Below are 15,315 nucleotides of genomic sequence, written 5' to 3'. Positions count from 1 at the left end.
TTTTTTTTTTGGCCGCATCATGGGGCATGTGGAACTTCCCCAACCAGGGATCAAACCCATGTCCCCTGCAGTGGAAGCACAGTGTCTTAACCACTGGACAACCAGGGAAGTCCCTGAAATAATTTCTTTAAAAAAAAAAAAAATGAATAGGGTGCTTATGTCCTATAGCTACAGTGAATCTGGGAAATATTTTTTCAGAAAAGTAACTATAGAATGCCTTTATTTATATTCCCAATATATTTACTCCATGTATCATGTACATAATAAGTCTGTAAAATCCTTAGTAATAAATATTCTTCCTTGAAATGCCTTTTTAGCTAAGTTATTTTGAAATAGTTTCATTTTTTATATAGTAATATTCAAACCAGAAAAATGGGAAAATAGGTGTCAAAGATAATGGATGTAGAGTGCCTTATAAAATCATAAAATAAGTAAATATGTATCCTAATTATAAGTATTTATCTCATAGACAGAAGCAACTATCTTGATAAAAAGCTGGAGTAACAAGCTCAAACTTTCTGGGTTAAGTTGTTCTGAACCAGACTACAGTGTTCATTTCAAATTATTTAAAAAGTAAAACATCTTAAAACAAAATAAACAGTGAATTGATAGTAGTACAGTAAGAAGATCTGGCTTTTAATTATGCTTCTATCACTAACTACTTCCCTGACCGTGGACAAAACTCCTTAACATCTCCAGAATATTTTCTTCTTGTTATTAAGAAAATACTTCCAGTCTGAACATTCTATGATGCTATCACATTTGTTTTCTCTTAAAAAAATAAACTCGGTAGTATAATCAAACAAATTAGTCAACAAAATGTATAAAATAAAACATAACATTAAGATAAGTTAATTTAAGGTTTGAGCAATTTAGTACACATTGAACAGGCATCTTTAAAAACAGAATTTTAAAATATATGCTTCGTATGTCATTACCAGAGAAAATAATGATATAGTATTTCAAATCACAGTTCTTTCTTATTAAAATTTCAAAGTAATTTCTGTAGTAATCACCCTAGCATGGAGTTCTAGCAATCATAAGACTGAAACAAAATATCTAGATGACTGTGAAATCATTAACCTTTTCCATAACCTATTCCAATATATGGAATAGTATTTCACAAAGTGAGGTCCACAGAATCACATGATAATAGGTATAACATGAAAACAAGTGTTTTACTGTCAAGGAGTTTGAGAAATGCCGAATTAAACAAAGCCTGTAAGTTTCTCTATTATAGTGGTTTTCAGAGCTTTTAATTTGCTCTTATGCAATGTGACTTCAGGAGGAGTATTTGTGTTTCCTGAAAAGAATTGTCAACCTCTAGGAATGTTATGGCGTGACTTTCACAACCGGTTGTTTTCTGGAAAATCTTCTTGGACTACTAATATAGCAAACAAAGAATAGCAACATCCTCCGATGATGTTAATATTAATAGCAATATATCCTAAGTTTTCTTTCTAATTAGCTGTCTTTAAAGGAACTAATGTTTCAGAGTTCCAGTGCTCAACTATTTTTCTTTAATCAACCCTCTTACCTCCGCATTCTTCTATTATTTCAGCTATTGTGCTTGCTTCATCACCAGCCATTATCAGAATGTTTTTCAGACCATCTAGAACCACCTGAACAACTTGAGAATCTTTTACTGACAGTAAATTACAGAATGGTGGTATTACATTCTGCTGTACAAGGTACTCAACCTAGACAACAGAAGAGAAGAGATACTCTTATTTAGATAATTATCTTTTCCCCCAAAAGAACACAGTACAGGGCTTATAAACGATCAACAACTCCTAAACCTAAGAGAGTAGTATGCTTTCCAGTATTAACAACTATTAACAGTTTTTTTCCAAACTCACTTGATCTTTTCTGCCACTTATTGTTAAGTTGCTAATTGCCCAAGCAGCTTCTTTTTGTGTTCCAAAGTCCCCCTGAAGGTTAAAAAAGAAATGTTAAAATGAATTTTTTGGTCAAAAAGTCTCGGTTATAATATATTAACAGACATGATGAACTCATAACAATGACTGACCTTGGCAAGTTGATGAATAATCATAGGGATTAATCCAGCATCTATTACAGCTTGAACTTGTTGCTGGTTGCCTGCTGTAATGTTGGAAAGGAACCACACTGCTTCCTGTAATTGAACAAAATAAAGGGCAACTTTATTTGAAAAATTGTATCTTTAACTTGTTTATATTTTTATTTTTAATTAATTAATTAATTAATTAATTATTTTTGGCTGTGCTGGGTCTTCGTTTCTGTGCGAGGGCTTTCTCCAGTTGCGGCAAGTGGGGGCCACTCTTCATCGCGATGCGCGGGCCTCTCACTATCGCGGCCTCTCTTGTTGCGGAGCACAGGCTCCAGACGCGCAAGCTCAGTAATTGTGGCTCACGGGCCTAGTTGCTCCGCGGCATGTGGGATCCTCCCAGACCAGGGCTCGAACCCATGTCCCCTGCATTGGCAGGCCGATTCTCAACCACTGCGCCACCAGGGAAACCCTATATTTTTATTTTAATGTAGCTTATATATACAGTAACAAGTCACCTCAGCTGCATTAAGGGAAATGCATCTAAGAGTGATTAGGTTATACAGAATCTCCCATTTTAAACATATAAGGAACCTTCTATCCATAATATCTGGGCCCATTAACCTAGCATAACCTTCAATAATATAGATACCTAGGACTATACCGGAGGCACTATTTTAGACAATGGTGATATGGCAGTGAAAAAAACAGACAAAAGTCTTTACTCGTGGACCTTGTATTTTTGGTGCATGAGCTCCCTCTAGAAGACAGATGATAGAAATAAATAGAAGACTGAAGTTCCTAATACTTTGTGTTAAAACTATTTCTAAGAAAGGTGAATGATTTTATTGTAAAAATATTTACTTGCAGGGACTTCCCTGGTGGACAAGTGGTAAAGAATCTGTCTTCCAATGCAGGGGACGTGGGTCCAATCCCTGGTCTGGGAAGATCCCAAATGCCACGGGGCAACTAAGCCCACACGCCGCAACTACTGAGCTTGCGCGCCTCAACGACGAGAGAGCACGCGTGCCGCAAAACTATAGAGCCTACGTGCTCTGACACCCGCGCGCCACAACTAGAGAGAGAAAACCTGCGCACCACAACTAGAGAGAGAAAACCCGCACGCCACAACTAGAGAGAAGCCAGGGCGCCCCAATGGAAGGTCCCGCAGGCCTCAACAAAGATCCCAAGCGCCACAACTAAGACCCAGTGCAGCCAAAAATATAAAGAAAATAAATAATTAAAAAAAATTTTTACTTGCAAGATATGTTTAGAACTTAAGCTTCTAACTAGTCTAGGATGGTCTATATAACAAATTTTATTGTAACCTTAAATGATTTATGTCATGAACAAATAGGTTTATTATAAGTTTAGTGTCAAATGTGTATCTTCTTCCTCCTCTACAATTAAAAGATTGTAGGAGAGTACCCTGGTGGTCTAGTGATTAGGATTCGGCGCTTTCACTGCCGTGGCCTGGGTTCAATCCCTGGTCAGGGAACTCAGATTCCGCATACCACAACTGGGACCCAGAACAGACAAAATGAATGAATGAATGAATGAATAAATAAATAAATATTAAAAAAGAATCCAACTGTCAAATTATAGTCATGCAACTATATAAATATAATTATGACAAAGAAGAAATGATCAGTTTTGTTAGTTTGAGGGATAGTGGCATTTCAGGCAGATAAAACTGTATTAAATTAAATGCAAATCAAAATCATGAGACCCCACTTCACAGTACTGGGTGGCTATAATAATAATTAAAAAAAGGAACTGGATCCCTCATAACATTGCTTGTAGGAATGTAAAATGGTGCAGCTCCTATGGAAAAGAGCTTGGTGGTTCCTCAAAAACTTGAACATGCAATTACCATATGACTTGACAGTTCTACTCATAGATATATACCCAAAGGAACTAAAAGCAGGGACTCAAACCAATGTTCCTAGCAGCATTATTATTCATAGTAGCCAAAAGGTAGAAATAATCCAAATATCCATCAACAAATGGACGAATAAACAAAATATGGTATATAGGCACAATGGAATATTTATTCAGCCATAAAAAGGAATGAAGTTCTGAAACATGCTCCAACATGGATGAACCTTGAAAACATGCAATATGAAATAAGCCAGACATGAAGACTAGAGTACTTAAGCACATATTTAACAGTAAGATTGTATCTTAAGCTTAAAATCTTTTTTTTAAAAAAAAGCAATTTTAATGATCCTTTAATTTAGGCACTGCAGTTTTTCGTTCAGTCTAATTTCATAGGGAGATTAAATTATGATTTGTTTATAAAACACACCAGCAAAAAAAAAAAAAAAAAAAGATATCGGCCACCCAATGGAAAATTTTATATGTGCTCTCATCTAGTGGCTACTAATTTGCTACTGCTCAATCTATTGAAATAAAAACATTGGTTAATATAAAAATAATTTTATTCTGTGATGATCATGGCAGCACTTAATAGCAAGCAATTAAAAACTGAAACAAAATAACTGCAGAGGTGATGTGAAATAATTCTCATCTTAACTAGAGTGGTTTTGAAGAGGATCACAAGCAAACAGGAACAGAAACAGAAACAAGAAGGCAGTCAAAATTGAGATATACAAAGAGAAAGAAATGCACTGACAAGGCTGTTATACGCCTTACCTTATTTATCTTCTCTTTTGGGTGTGATAAGAGATTTGGGAAGTGTGACAGGACATCGCAGTTGAGAACAACCTGGGTCTGCTCGTCAGTACCTGTCACTATGTTGCCAACCGCTCTGAGTGCTGCTGTCTGGGGTGGGGATAAAATGTTTTCTATAAATTTTTTTATGATGAAACTGATACTATGTTCTTTATAATCCTGAGAAAATGTAAAAATGCAAAGGGTGAATGATTAAAATTTACTGCATTCTTACACAAATCATTTCACAGAACTGGGAAGTAGTTTTGAACGTTAAACAATAGTCTTATGAAAACTGGAACTATATAGAAAAATTGTGTGGAAAATAGTTGGAAAAAATATTAAAATAAAAATTGTAAAGGTCCTTTTTTAACAGCTGTTTTTACCTATTACTAAATTGGCACCACAGAAAGATTTTAATAAAGGCCTCTAACAGGCACACATTTCTATCTAGAAAGTCACTTTGGCAGAAGTGGGATGAACAGATCTATCAGCCATGTATCCCTAATTAGAGTGAGGAGAAACGAGAGGGAGAGGAGAAAATGCAGTTTGGAAGCTGTTGCAATTACCCAGAGGAAAGAAAATAAATCTTGAACTAAATCAGTGGCTCTAGATACAAGGAGAAAACAGATTTGAAAGCTATATAATAAGGATTGACAGGGTTTCATAATGGAGGGGAGACAAGAGGAGGAATATCAAGGTTTCTAGCTTGGACTATGCTGTCCACTGCAAGGGGATATAGGAAGAGGAGCAGGTTTGTGGGAGAAGATGGTATGTTCATTTTTGTCTGGTTGAAATGATAATGGAGTTCTTAGAGGATATGTCTAAGGACTCAAGGACAATTGGCTATATGAGTCTGCAACTCAGCAAAGAATCTGGATGAGATGAAGATTTAGAAATCAACAAAAGTAGATTCAGTAAAATAGCACAAGAAATATTGAAGAAATGTGCATATAGACAGAACTGAAGCCTGGTTGTACAAGTTAACTAGTTATAGCAAATACAAACTTTACACAAGTAAGAAAAAATGTTTAAGTACTTACTTGAACTTTCACTTCCTGGTGGCTCAGAAGGGGCACAAGAAATGGCACAACCCCTGAATCAATAACCATCTGTATCTGCTCATTACCTCCATCTGTCAGGTATGACAGTGCCCAAACAGTATCCACAAGAATCTTCAGGAAATAAAAAAGAATTACCACTTAATGTATTTGTTTGAATGTTTGAGATACATAACACACTTATGGAATGGTGACATAAAAAGTAACTGAATTTTGTTTTAGCTTGGTAGCAAAAATATCTGCTAAGCTGATACATCTACTATGTAGTAGATAAAACTCTCTCAATGGCTACCTCAGGCCACTCTCCACGAAAGTGAGACACAGAAGTCTGGGACAACTTCTACCTTAACTTCCATATCTATATATTAGGTAGATAAATTTAAAAACAGGCAGAAAAGTAATTCTCCCTGCCCCCACAAACTAAATACCCAATAATCACAAGGAAACACTTTATACATAGAATGAGACCAATATATCATGCTGCTTCCAGTTTAGAAGAGCCCAAAGAGATCATTTATCCATGTTAGTAGTTTTCAAACATGTTGAGCAACGCAATTTTTCAGACTATTAAAGTAAACATAAAAGAAATGGCTTGGCATTTTAACTTTGGGGAAACAATTAATTATTTGTAAATTTCTTGAAAAATGTCCCAATTGAAGAGCATACAGTATAAACCCTGCCTTACACCCATCTAATTTTGCAAATAATAAAAAACAAGCTCAGGTTTGTTGACTCATTCAAAGTCAAAGAGCTTATATGTGGTTTTCCTTGGTGTCTTCACAGAGGAATGTAAGCACAGGCCTGATCTCATGTGAAATCCAGAGATGTTTCCTATTAGAATATTCAAATTAAAGACATTTGATGCTCTAAAATAACAGCGGCCACCTGAATTCAAATCTCTCCAAGTAACCTTCAAAAAAGTATATGGATTAACAAGAGCAAATAAAACCACATATAGCCTGCACCTTCAACATTACTAGGAGTCTGAGAATGCTACAAATTTCAGATTACCTGTAAGAAGAGAAAAAACTAAATTCTACCTTTTGTCTGGACCTCCTGCCCTAAGGCTATGTGAGACTTCAGAGAAGAGCAGAATGAAGAGCTTAAAGGTAACACATCCTAGTAAAACTACTCCACTTTAGTGGGGCAGCGACCATGTGGCTCAGAAAGCCTACAAGATTTACTATCTGTCTTCTATAGAAAAATTTGCTGACACCTTTACCAGAGGATGAGCTTCATTCAACTAAGAGATAACTGAAGAAATATTTCACTGTAGATCAAAGACTAACACAAATGTGAAGATAAGAGTGGAAGAATAATTTAAATGTTATATGTTCCAGAAAAATTGAAATATTGCACTTGACAAATGGGAGGACAGAAGGTATGCCTGGGAACTCCACCCATGTACCATCCTACCCCCACAAGGAAAGCCTCCTTGCTGGAGGGTGTCTACAGATGCTGTGTGTGTGAGTGAAGCTTGTCTACTACCAAGTCTGGCAGTAACAGGTAGCAAGATTTAAATAGAAATCAGAGTCTCATAACATAACACTCAAAATGCAGGCTACAGCTGAAAATAACTCATCATATCAAGAACCAGGATCACCTCAACTGAAAAACGAAAAGAAAGCCAACAGATGCCAACACTGAGATGACGCAGATATTGGAATTATCTGACAGGATTTTAAAGTAACTGTCATAAAAACACTTCAGCATGCAATTATGAACACATTTGAAACAAATGAAATATAGTAAGTCTCAGCAAAGAAATAGGAAAAATAAAGAAGAACCAAATGGATTTTAAAACTAATAAACTCAGTAGCCAAAATTTAAAACTCACTGGAAGGACTCCACAGTAGAAGGGAGAGAAGAAAAAACAAAATCAACTAACTCAAAGACAGATCAATACAAATCATCCAATTGGGCAAGAAAAAAAAAGATTGCAAAGAATGAACAGAGCTTTAGGGAACTGTAGGATAATAACAAAAGATATAATAACATTTATGTCAGTAGAGCCCCAGAAAGAGAGGTGAAGCTGAAAAAAATATCTGAAGAAATAATGACGGAAAACTTCCCAAATTGGGAAAAAGACACAAACCTAGATTCAAAAATGGGAGAATGAGGTGTGAGAAAAGAGAAAACAGAAATAAGCTCATCACTTGCTGTATGGGTAAAGACAGGAGTCAAAAAATACCATTTAAACCTATCAAACCAGACAGTAAAAAAACAAAAGGCATTATAAAAGGTATAAGAATAAAGGTAACATTAGAACAAAAATAAACATTCCTAAATACCAAAAGAAATTTTTAAAAGAGAGAAGAAAGAACACTAAGTAGAAAATAAAACACACAGAAATTATAACACAAAATAACAGGACAGAGTTGAAACCAAGCATATCAAACAATATGAAACAGGCTTAACTCACCTGTAACAAGAAAAAGATTTTCAAATTGGCTCCTAAAACAAAACCCAATTCTATGTTGTATACAAGAGACACACCTAAAACAGTCATTCAAAAAGGCTAAAAATAAAGGGACAAGCAAAGGTACACCAAGTAAATGATAACAAAGCAGAGACTGCAATCCCGTTAGCAGACCAGTAGAATTCATTCTACAAAGTATTACAAAGAATAAAGAAGGCTACTTTGTAAAGCTATATCCCACAATTTATAATGAACATGTAACTGTTAAAAACATCTATTCGCTAAGTAACCCTGTAAATACCACTACAAAGGAGAAACTAAAAAGATGCAAGAAAAAAATAAAAATATACTGATAAAAGATTTTTCATACACTGTTGTCAGTATGAGAAGTCAAGTAGATAAAAAGTGAGGATATAGATTTTATAAATATACATCGAAATTTAAACCTGATAACAAATAAACTTGCATATGGAGCACAAAAATATTATTAGGTCCAAAGAAAACATCAATTACATAAAGCAGAAATATTATAAAACTATTACAAGGCAATAAAATTAGATATTAATAAATACCAAAATACCATATGGAAATTTAAGAGCCTTATATTAAACAACTCGGATTAAAAAAAAACAAAACAACAAAACAGAAAAAATTTTCTAGAAAATTATAATGAAAACACCACATATCAGAATCTATGGGATTTATTTAAAGCAGTGTTCAAAGGCAAGTTCATAGCCTTAAAAATGTATACAACAGAACTTAAAAGAATGAAAATAGATCCCAAATAAAAAGCTAGAAAAAGAACAGAGCAGGGACTTCCCTGGTGGCACAGTGCGGGGGACACGGGTTCGAGCCCTGGGCCGGAAAGATCCCACATGCCGCAGAACAACTAAGCCTGTGTGCCACAACTACTGAGCCTGAGCTCTAGAGCCCCCGAGCCACAGCTACTGAGCCTGCAAGCCACAACTACTGAGCCCGCGAGCCACAACTACTGAAGCCCGTGCGCCTAGATCCCGTGCTCCACAACAAGAGAAGCCACTGCAATGAGCAGCCCACGCACCACAAGGAAGAGGGGCCCCCCTCACCGCAACTAGAGAAAGCCCGTGCGCAGCAATGTAGACCCAACGCAGCCAAAAATAAATAAATTTTAAAAAAAACCAGAGCAAACCAAAAGAAAGCAAAAAGAAACAGTAAGTACAAAAGTAGAAAGTAATGAAGTAAAGAACAGAAAAGCCACAGATCTAATTAAAAATCAGAACCCTAGTTCTTTGAAAAAATTGAAAAAAAGTCCTAGTTAATTAGAGAAGTGGTAGGAGGAGCACAAATGTACAAAATAAGAAATAATGAAGAAAATAACTCTTGAAACAGTAAATTAAAACAAAAAAATCATGAAGAGATTACTTTGCATACTTATATGTAAGCAAAATTGAAAACCTAGATGAAATGAATAATTTCCTTGGACAGTAGTTTACAAAAAACTAACCTCACTAGAAATTGAGAGCTTCAACAAGCCAATTTCAATAGCAAAAATAGAGAAAATTATCAGGGAACTAATCACACAAGTATCAAGACCCAAAAGGTTTCAAGGGGGAAACTACCAAATCTTCAAAGATCAGATAGACCCCAGGCTATATAAATTGTTCCAGAGCATAGAAAACAAATGAAACATAATGTTAATACCTAAACTTGTAAAATGCAATAAAAATACAATATTAATACCGAATAAAGATAGCATAAAAAAACTGTAGACCAATATCTTATGTGAATAGAGATGTAAAAATTCTGAATAAAATATTAGTGAAAAGGATCCCATACTACATTAAGAAAATAATATATGATAATCAAGTGGGATTTCTCACGGAATGCAAGGATGGTTCAATTTTAGGAATATCAATATATGTCATATTAATAGACTTACGGAGAAAATCATATAATCATCTCCATAGACACTGAAAAATTCCAACACTCATTCTTGATGTCAACACTCAAAATGGGATTTTATGGATATCTCCTTAACATAATAAAACATCTATAACTCAGGAAAAAAATCTAGATTCAACAAAAGGAATGACTGATAAATCTGATTACATAAAAAGGAGAAAACTGCATGGCAAAATATATCAAAGCCAAAGGACAAATTAGGAAAATATTTGATTATATATATATATCTCACAAATAAAGAGTTAATGTCCTTAATACATAAAGAGCTCTTAAAAGCCAAGGAAAAGAGACCAAAAATCTGATGGAAAATGAGCAATAAAGATGAACAGGCTATTTGCAAAGATGTAAAAATGGTTCTTCAACATATGAAATCAAGGTCAACTTCACTCACAAGTGAAACACATATTAAAAATGAGACACAGTTTCTCATAGAGTGGCAAAAATTTTAAAATGACAACACATGGACAAGGCCATGAAGAAAGTCACTTTTGTATGTTGCTGCTGGGAATGCAAATGGCACAGCCCCTAAGGCAGGGAATTTGGCAGTGTATAACAAAAATTATAATGCATTCACTCTTTGACCTAGCAATCTGCTTCTAGGAATTTACCCTGAAATATATCTCCAGTAATATGAAAACACACAGGATTACTGCCCGCTACATTATTCATATTTGCAAAATTCAAGAAATGGCCTAAATGCCTACCCAAAATAGTGTGTTTGAATAAACCATAGCCGCAAAATGGAATACTGTGCAGAACAATACTTGGTTGCCTTGGCCTGTGATGTTTTAGGAAGCTGCTAAATGAAAGGTAACTTTTTTCCATTATACCTCCCTACTATTAGCAGAAAACCATTCTTTTCTAATATACAGTGGCCTAGAAAAATGAAATATTTAAGATTTCTAAGCTGAGATCAATTAATGGTTTTTGGTTGGATCTTCATGACACCACCTCAAAGGCCGGTGGGGGAAAGTAAGCTATAGCTAGGTCACAGGCCCCCTGAAGCTGTAAAGACTCTTCTAGTCTCTCTTTAATTTTGTTTTATAATATATTGGGCCTTCACTGAAAATCTCATTTTAAAAATGCTTTAAAACTTTGAAATTCACAGCACAAGATTATCAGGCTATTCTAGTTTCTTCTATTTTCATCAGTTTGCTTTCCTCATCTCCATAATCAGGCTAACAGCTGCTCAATGTCTTTGACATTTGTAATTTTACCTTTTGCTGCCTTTTCCCATCTGAGCTGCTTCTGCTATTTTACACCTCCTCCAATATTCTTTTTTCTTGGTTTTTCCCTTTTTCTGGATTTCTATGGTAAAATGTCTGGCTTTTACAGTCACTAATAGTCAATGAGTGAACTCTTTTCCTTCCAGCTAATAGTCAGATTAATCATGTGCCAATGAAGTCTTTGGCAATCCTGAGCTACTTTATTTTTCACTATGTCTTTTTCTGGGCTAGAAACATTTAAAATTTTTTACTTCAGCAATATTTCATGTACTTGAAGACTGCTAGAAAGCTGATCTCTAGACACACAGTATGAGACACATATACACACGGAAAAGATAGGCAACTCAAAGGGTCAATGTATTGAACAAACTTCTTGAAAACTGGTATCTTATGAACCAAAGGAAAATCTCTAGCAATCCGAAGTCTCCAAACAATAATATACTCAGCTCAAAGAGCTTTACCAATTTTTACCACCTCCAGTAAATATGCTAACAAATCATGTCCTGTTAGGCACCCTTACCGAAAACTGCTATTAACATGTACAGCATTTCCTAGTAGGTGTCTGTAGAATGTCTATGGAATGTTAACATCACACATGCTTTAGAGACAACTAGAGCTGAACCAAGTTAAAACTGCATACTTATCCTTATATGCAGTAAAGGGTAACTGAGTAAGCTCAGGGTGCTCAAATCCTATACATTCCAAAGAAAGGACTGGTCCTTGATCAGCTCCTTCAAGATAACCTCTGAGCCCTGGGATTATCCTGCTTATTAATAACATTGCATTCCTGAGACCCTGGGCCACACTGTATCAGTCTGACTCCTGGGAGGGGATAGAGACTGAGTAGTTAAGGTCAGTCAGCCTATGTGACTGACTCTCCAGTAAAAACCCTGGACACATCAAAGTTCAGGAGCTTCCTGGTTGGTAATACTTGATATGTGTCGCCACACATGGTTGATGGGAGAATAAAGTATTGTCCTTACCAATCTACTGGGAAAGGACAACTGGAAACTTGCACCTGGGTCCTCCTAAACTCTGCCCTATGTACCTTTAGCCTTTGTTGATTTTAATCTTGTGAAATGGTAAGAAATATACTAGTCTCTGCCCCCAGTTTCTAGCACAGGGCTCTAAAACCTTAAAATTCCTAAGTGGTAAGAACATTAAGAGCGTCTCTTTTTCCAGTATCTGGTCTTTGACCCCATCCTTGACACCCTTGTAATGTCCTAAGTGATAAGAGCACTAGGAGCATCTTTTGCTCTAATGAGGTAACTCTGGATGGCCTCCTGGATGAAGGCTGGTCACCAGAAAGACCGAGCCATGATTAGAAGCTTGGAAATTTCAGCCCTGCTCCTCACTCTCCAGAGAGTGGAGAGGGGCTAGAAGCAGAGTTAACAACTGATCATGCCTACATTTGGAAACCTCCATAAAATCCCAACAGTAGGGGGTGTGAAAAGCTTCCAGGCTGGCGAACACACCCACACCAGGAGGCTGACATACCCCAGCTTCACGGGGATAGGACCCTCCCAGATCTCGCCCTATGTATCTCTTCATCTGGCTGTTCATCTGTATCTTTTATCATATCCTTTAATAAACTAGTAAATGTAACTGTTTCCCTGAGTTCTTTGAGCTGCTCTAGCAAATTAATAGAACCCAAGGAGGGGGTCTTTGAAACCTCTAATCTATAGCTAGGTGGTCAGAAGCACAGGGCTTGTGACTTTGTGACTGGCATCTGAAGTGTGCCTGTGGGCTGGGGGAAGAGGTGGCCATCATGTGGGACTGAGTCCTTAACCTGTGGGATCTGACACTATTTCTGGGTAGTGTTGGAACTGAATTAAATTGTAGGACACCTAGTGGGTCACAGAGACTTACTTGTTGTTGTGGGGCACCCTCCCCCCCAGCCCTGCTCAACACATTTGGTGACCAGAAGTATGAGCAGTGAAGTGTTCTGTACAAGTAGTGAAGGAGACACATAGGAGAGATATGCACCGTAGGGAAGAACTGGGTTTTTCCCTATACAGGAAGGAAAAGACTGAGTTTTCCCTAAACAAATCTGTACCCTTTTGCTATAAATTACAAGCATGAGTATAAAAGCTTCTCAGTGATTCCTTCTAGCAAATCACTGAACCTGAAGGTGGTCTCGGGGACCCCTGACATATCATCAAGTGTCACTAACCATCAAGTCTCCGCACATAACCAATCTGCTACAACTGATTAACTTCATTTGTAACAGCAGTAGATTTGTATCAAAAGTTAGATAATACTCAAAATTATCTGGGCATGTCAAGCCATGGATGAACAACTTCAAAAAGGACAGGAAAACCAAATGCTACAGAATCACTGCAATTGCACCTTAACTTTAAGAAGCACAATAACTAGAAAGCAAATGAACACAGACTGACCTGAATCAGTCCAGATTTCTTCTCTAGTCCTCGGGGGTCAATATTCAGTGCTTCTTCTAACGTCACAAAGGCATATGAATGTCCATAAACCACCTAATTCTCTCCACACCCTAACGCAGCTTCTCCAGCAGTCCCACTAGTGACTGTCTCATAAATGAAGTCTTTCCTGCTGTTTTATACCTCCCCTTGCCGCTATTCTTCTTTTCTGTTGTGTCCTACCCTAAGACCCAAGTTAGAAAGTTGGGTATTATCCCTGACTCCTCTCTTCTCTCACCACCCATATCAAACCCAGCAAATTTATCATCTAAACATTTCTACAGTCCTCCCTTGTCTTTTTATTCCTAATGTCTAAGCTCTGGTTTTGGTCCTCATTTTCTCTCATTCATACTACAAAATCAACACCAATCTGTCTTCTCAACTCCACTTTCCTCTAAAATCTACACTCCACTCATAATTGGTATAAATTATCAATCCATAATGTAGCTCCCTCTCAGCTACATAAAGAGGATACATGGATCCTAAGGTGGTATACAAGACTCTGTATGATCTAGAACCTGCTAAATCTCTGCCTTATTTTTTTCCCCACTCTTTGCTTCACAATTTATGCTTCCGTCTCTCTACTTTAAAAAACTCCTTGGCTGGTTCCTTTTCCCTTGTTACCACTGCTCAAATGCAGAGAATTCCTCAGAATTCAATTTTTAGCCCTTTTTCTGAATCTTACTCCATGTCCATATTTTCATGAATCTCTTAAGTACTGATAAATCTCAAAGATGTATGGCCTTTTCCTTCCTGGAAACATTACTACAGAGAAACAACAAATAAATCAGAATGAATGTGTCTGTCCTACAATAAACTCATCATCTTCCTCTACCAGTCTCATCCGTTTGCTTGACTCCTGATGGTTCATGGCATTATTATCCATTTAGATTGCCAAGTTAGAAACCAAAGTAATTTTTACTTCTCCTTCTCTTTGATCCTTTCCTCTTGAAGTTCTAACTCACTTTCTCTCTCCTAACCATTACTGCTTTGGGTTCATACCTTCATCAACTTCCTTAAACCTATTATGATAGTAAAATAGGCCAGCCTACACTCAAACTTTCCCCATTCCAGACCCTCCTTGCCTCTTCCAAGTTATCTGACTATAACAGACATGAGCATATCACTCCTCTATTTGAAAATCTTCAATGACTCTGCACTGATTACAACATAAGCCCAAATTCCTTAAAACAGCATTCAAAACCCTGAAACTTAACTCCCCAGCAAACGTGTTGGTTTATTAACCACCTGTATTCTCCACACCCTCCATGTGTTCTCTTGATTCCTTATTATTGCTCCTCACGTACCTGAAATGACCTTTTCAACGTGACAAAATCCTTCTTATCCTAGTTGTATGACTTTAGACAAATTACTTAACTATCTGTTTTCTTTTTACCTTGTTTGTAAGATGGAGATAATTATAGTAACCAATCGCATAGGATTTTTATAAGGAATAAATGAGTAAACATATGAAAAGTACTTAAAACAGTGCCTGGCACACTTTAAACCCTTAATAAATGCTAACTATTAACAT

At 36.5% G+C, this 15,315-nt stretch overlaps 1 protein-coding gene across 2 annotated transcripts in view; it reads right to left on the bottom strand.

Moving 5' to 3' along the window:
• The window catches only part of KPNA3 (karyopherin subunit alpha 3), a 119,047-nt gene that overhangs the window by 3,475 nt on the left and 100,257 nt on the right, over positions 1-15,315 (bottom strand). For both annotated transcript variants that reach the window (XM_068527063.1, XM_068527062.1), the window contains exons 11-15: positions 5,743-5,874; positions 4,682-4,810; positions 2,030-2,134; positions 1,860-1,931; positions 1,538-1,700 (exon numbers count right to left, since the gene is read on the bottom strand). In XM_068527063.1, coding sequence (XP_068383164.1) covers positions 1,538-1,700; positions 1,860-1,931; positions 2,030-2,134; positions 4,682-4,810; positions 5,743-5,874 — 601 coding nt within the window. The remainder of the gene's footprint in view (positions 1-1,537; positions 1,701-1,859; positions 1,932-2,029; positions 2,135-4,681; positions 4,811-5,742; positions 5,875-15,315) is intronic.

The sequence above is a fragment of the Eschrichtius robustus genome, chromosome 18 (assembly GCF_028021215.1).
Source record: "Eschrichtius robustus isolate mEscRob2 chromosome 18, mEscRob2.pri, whole genome shotgun sequence".
Taxonomy (NCBI): Eukaryota; Metazoa; Chordata; class Mammalia; order Artiodactyla; family Eschrichtiidae; genus Eschrichtius; species Eschrichtius robustus.
This window is presented reverse-complemented; position numbering and strand designations above follow the sequence as displayed.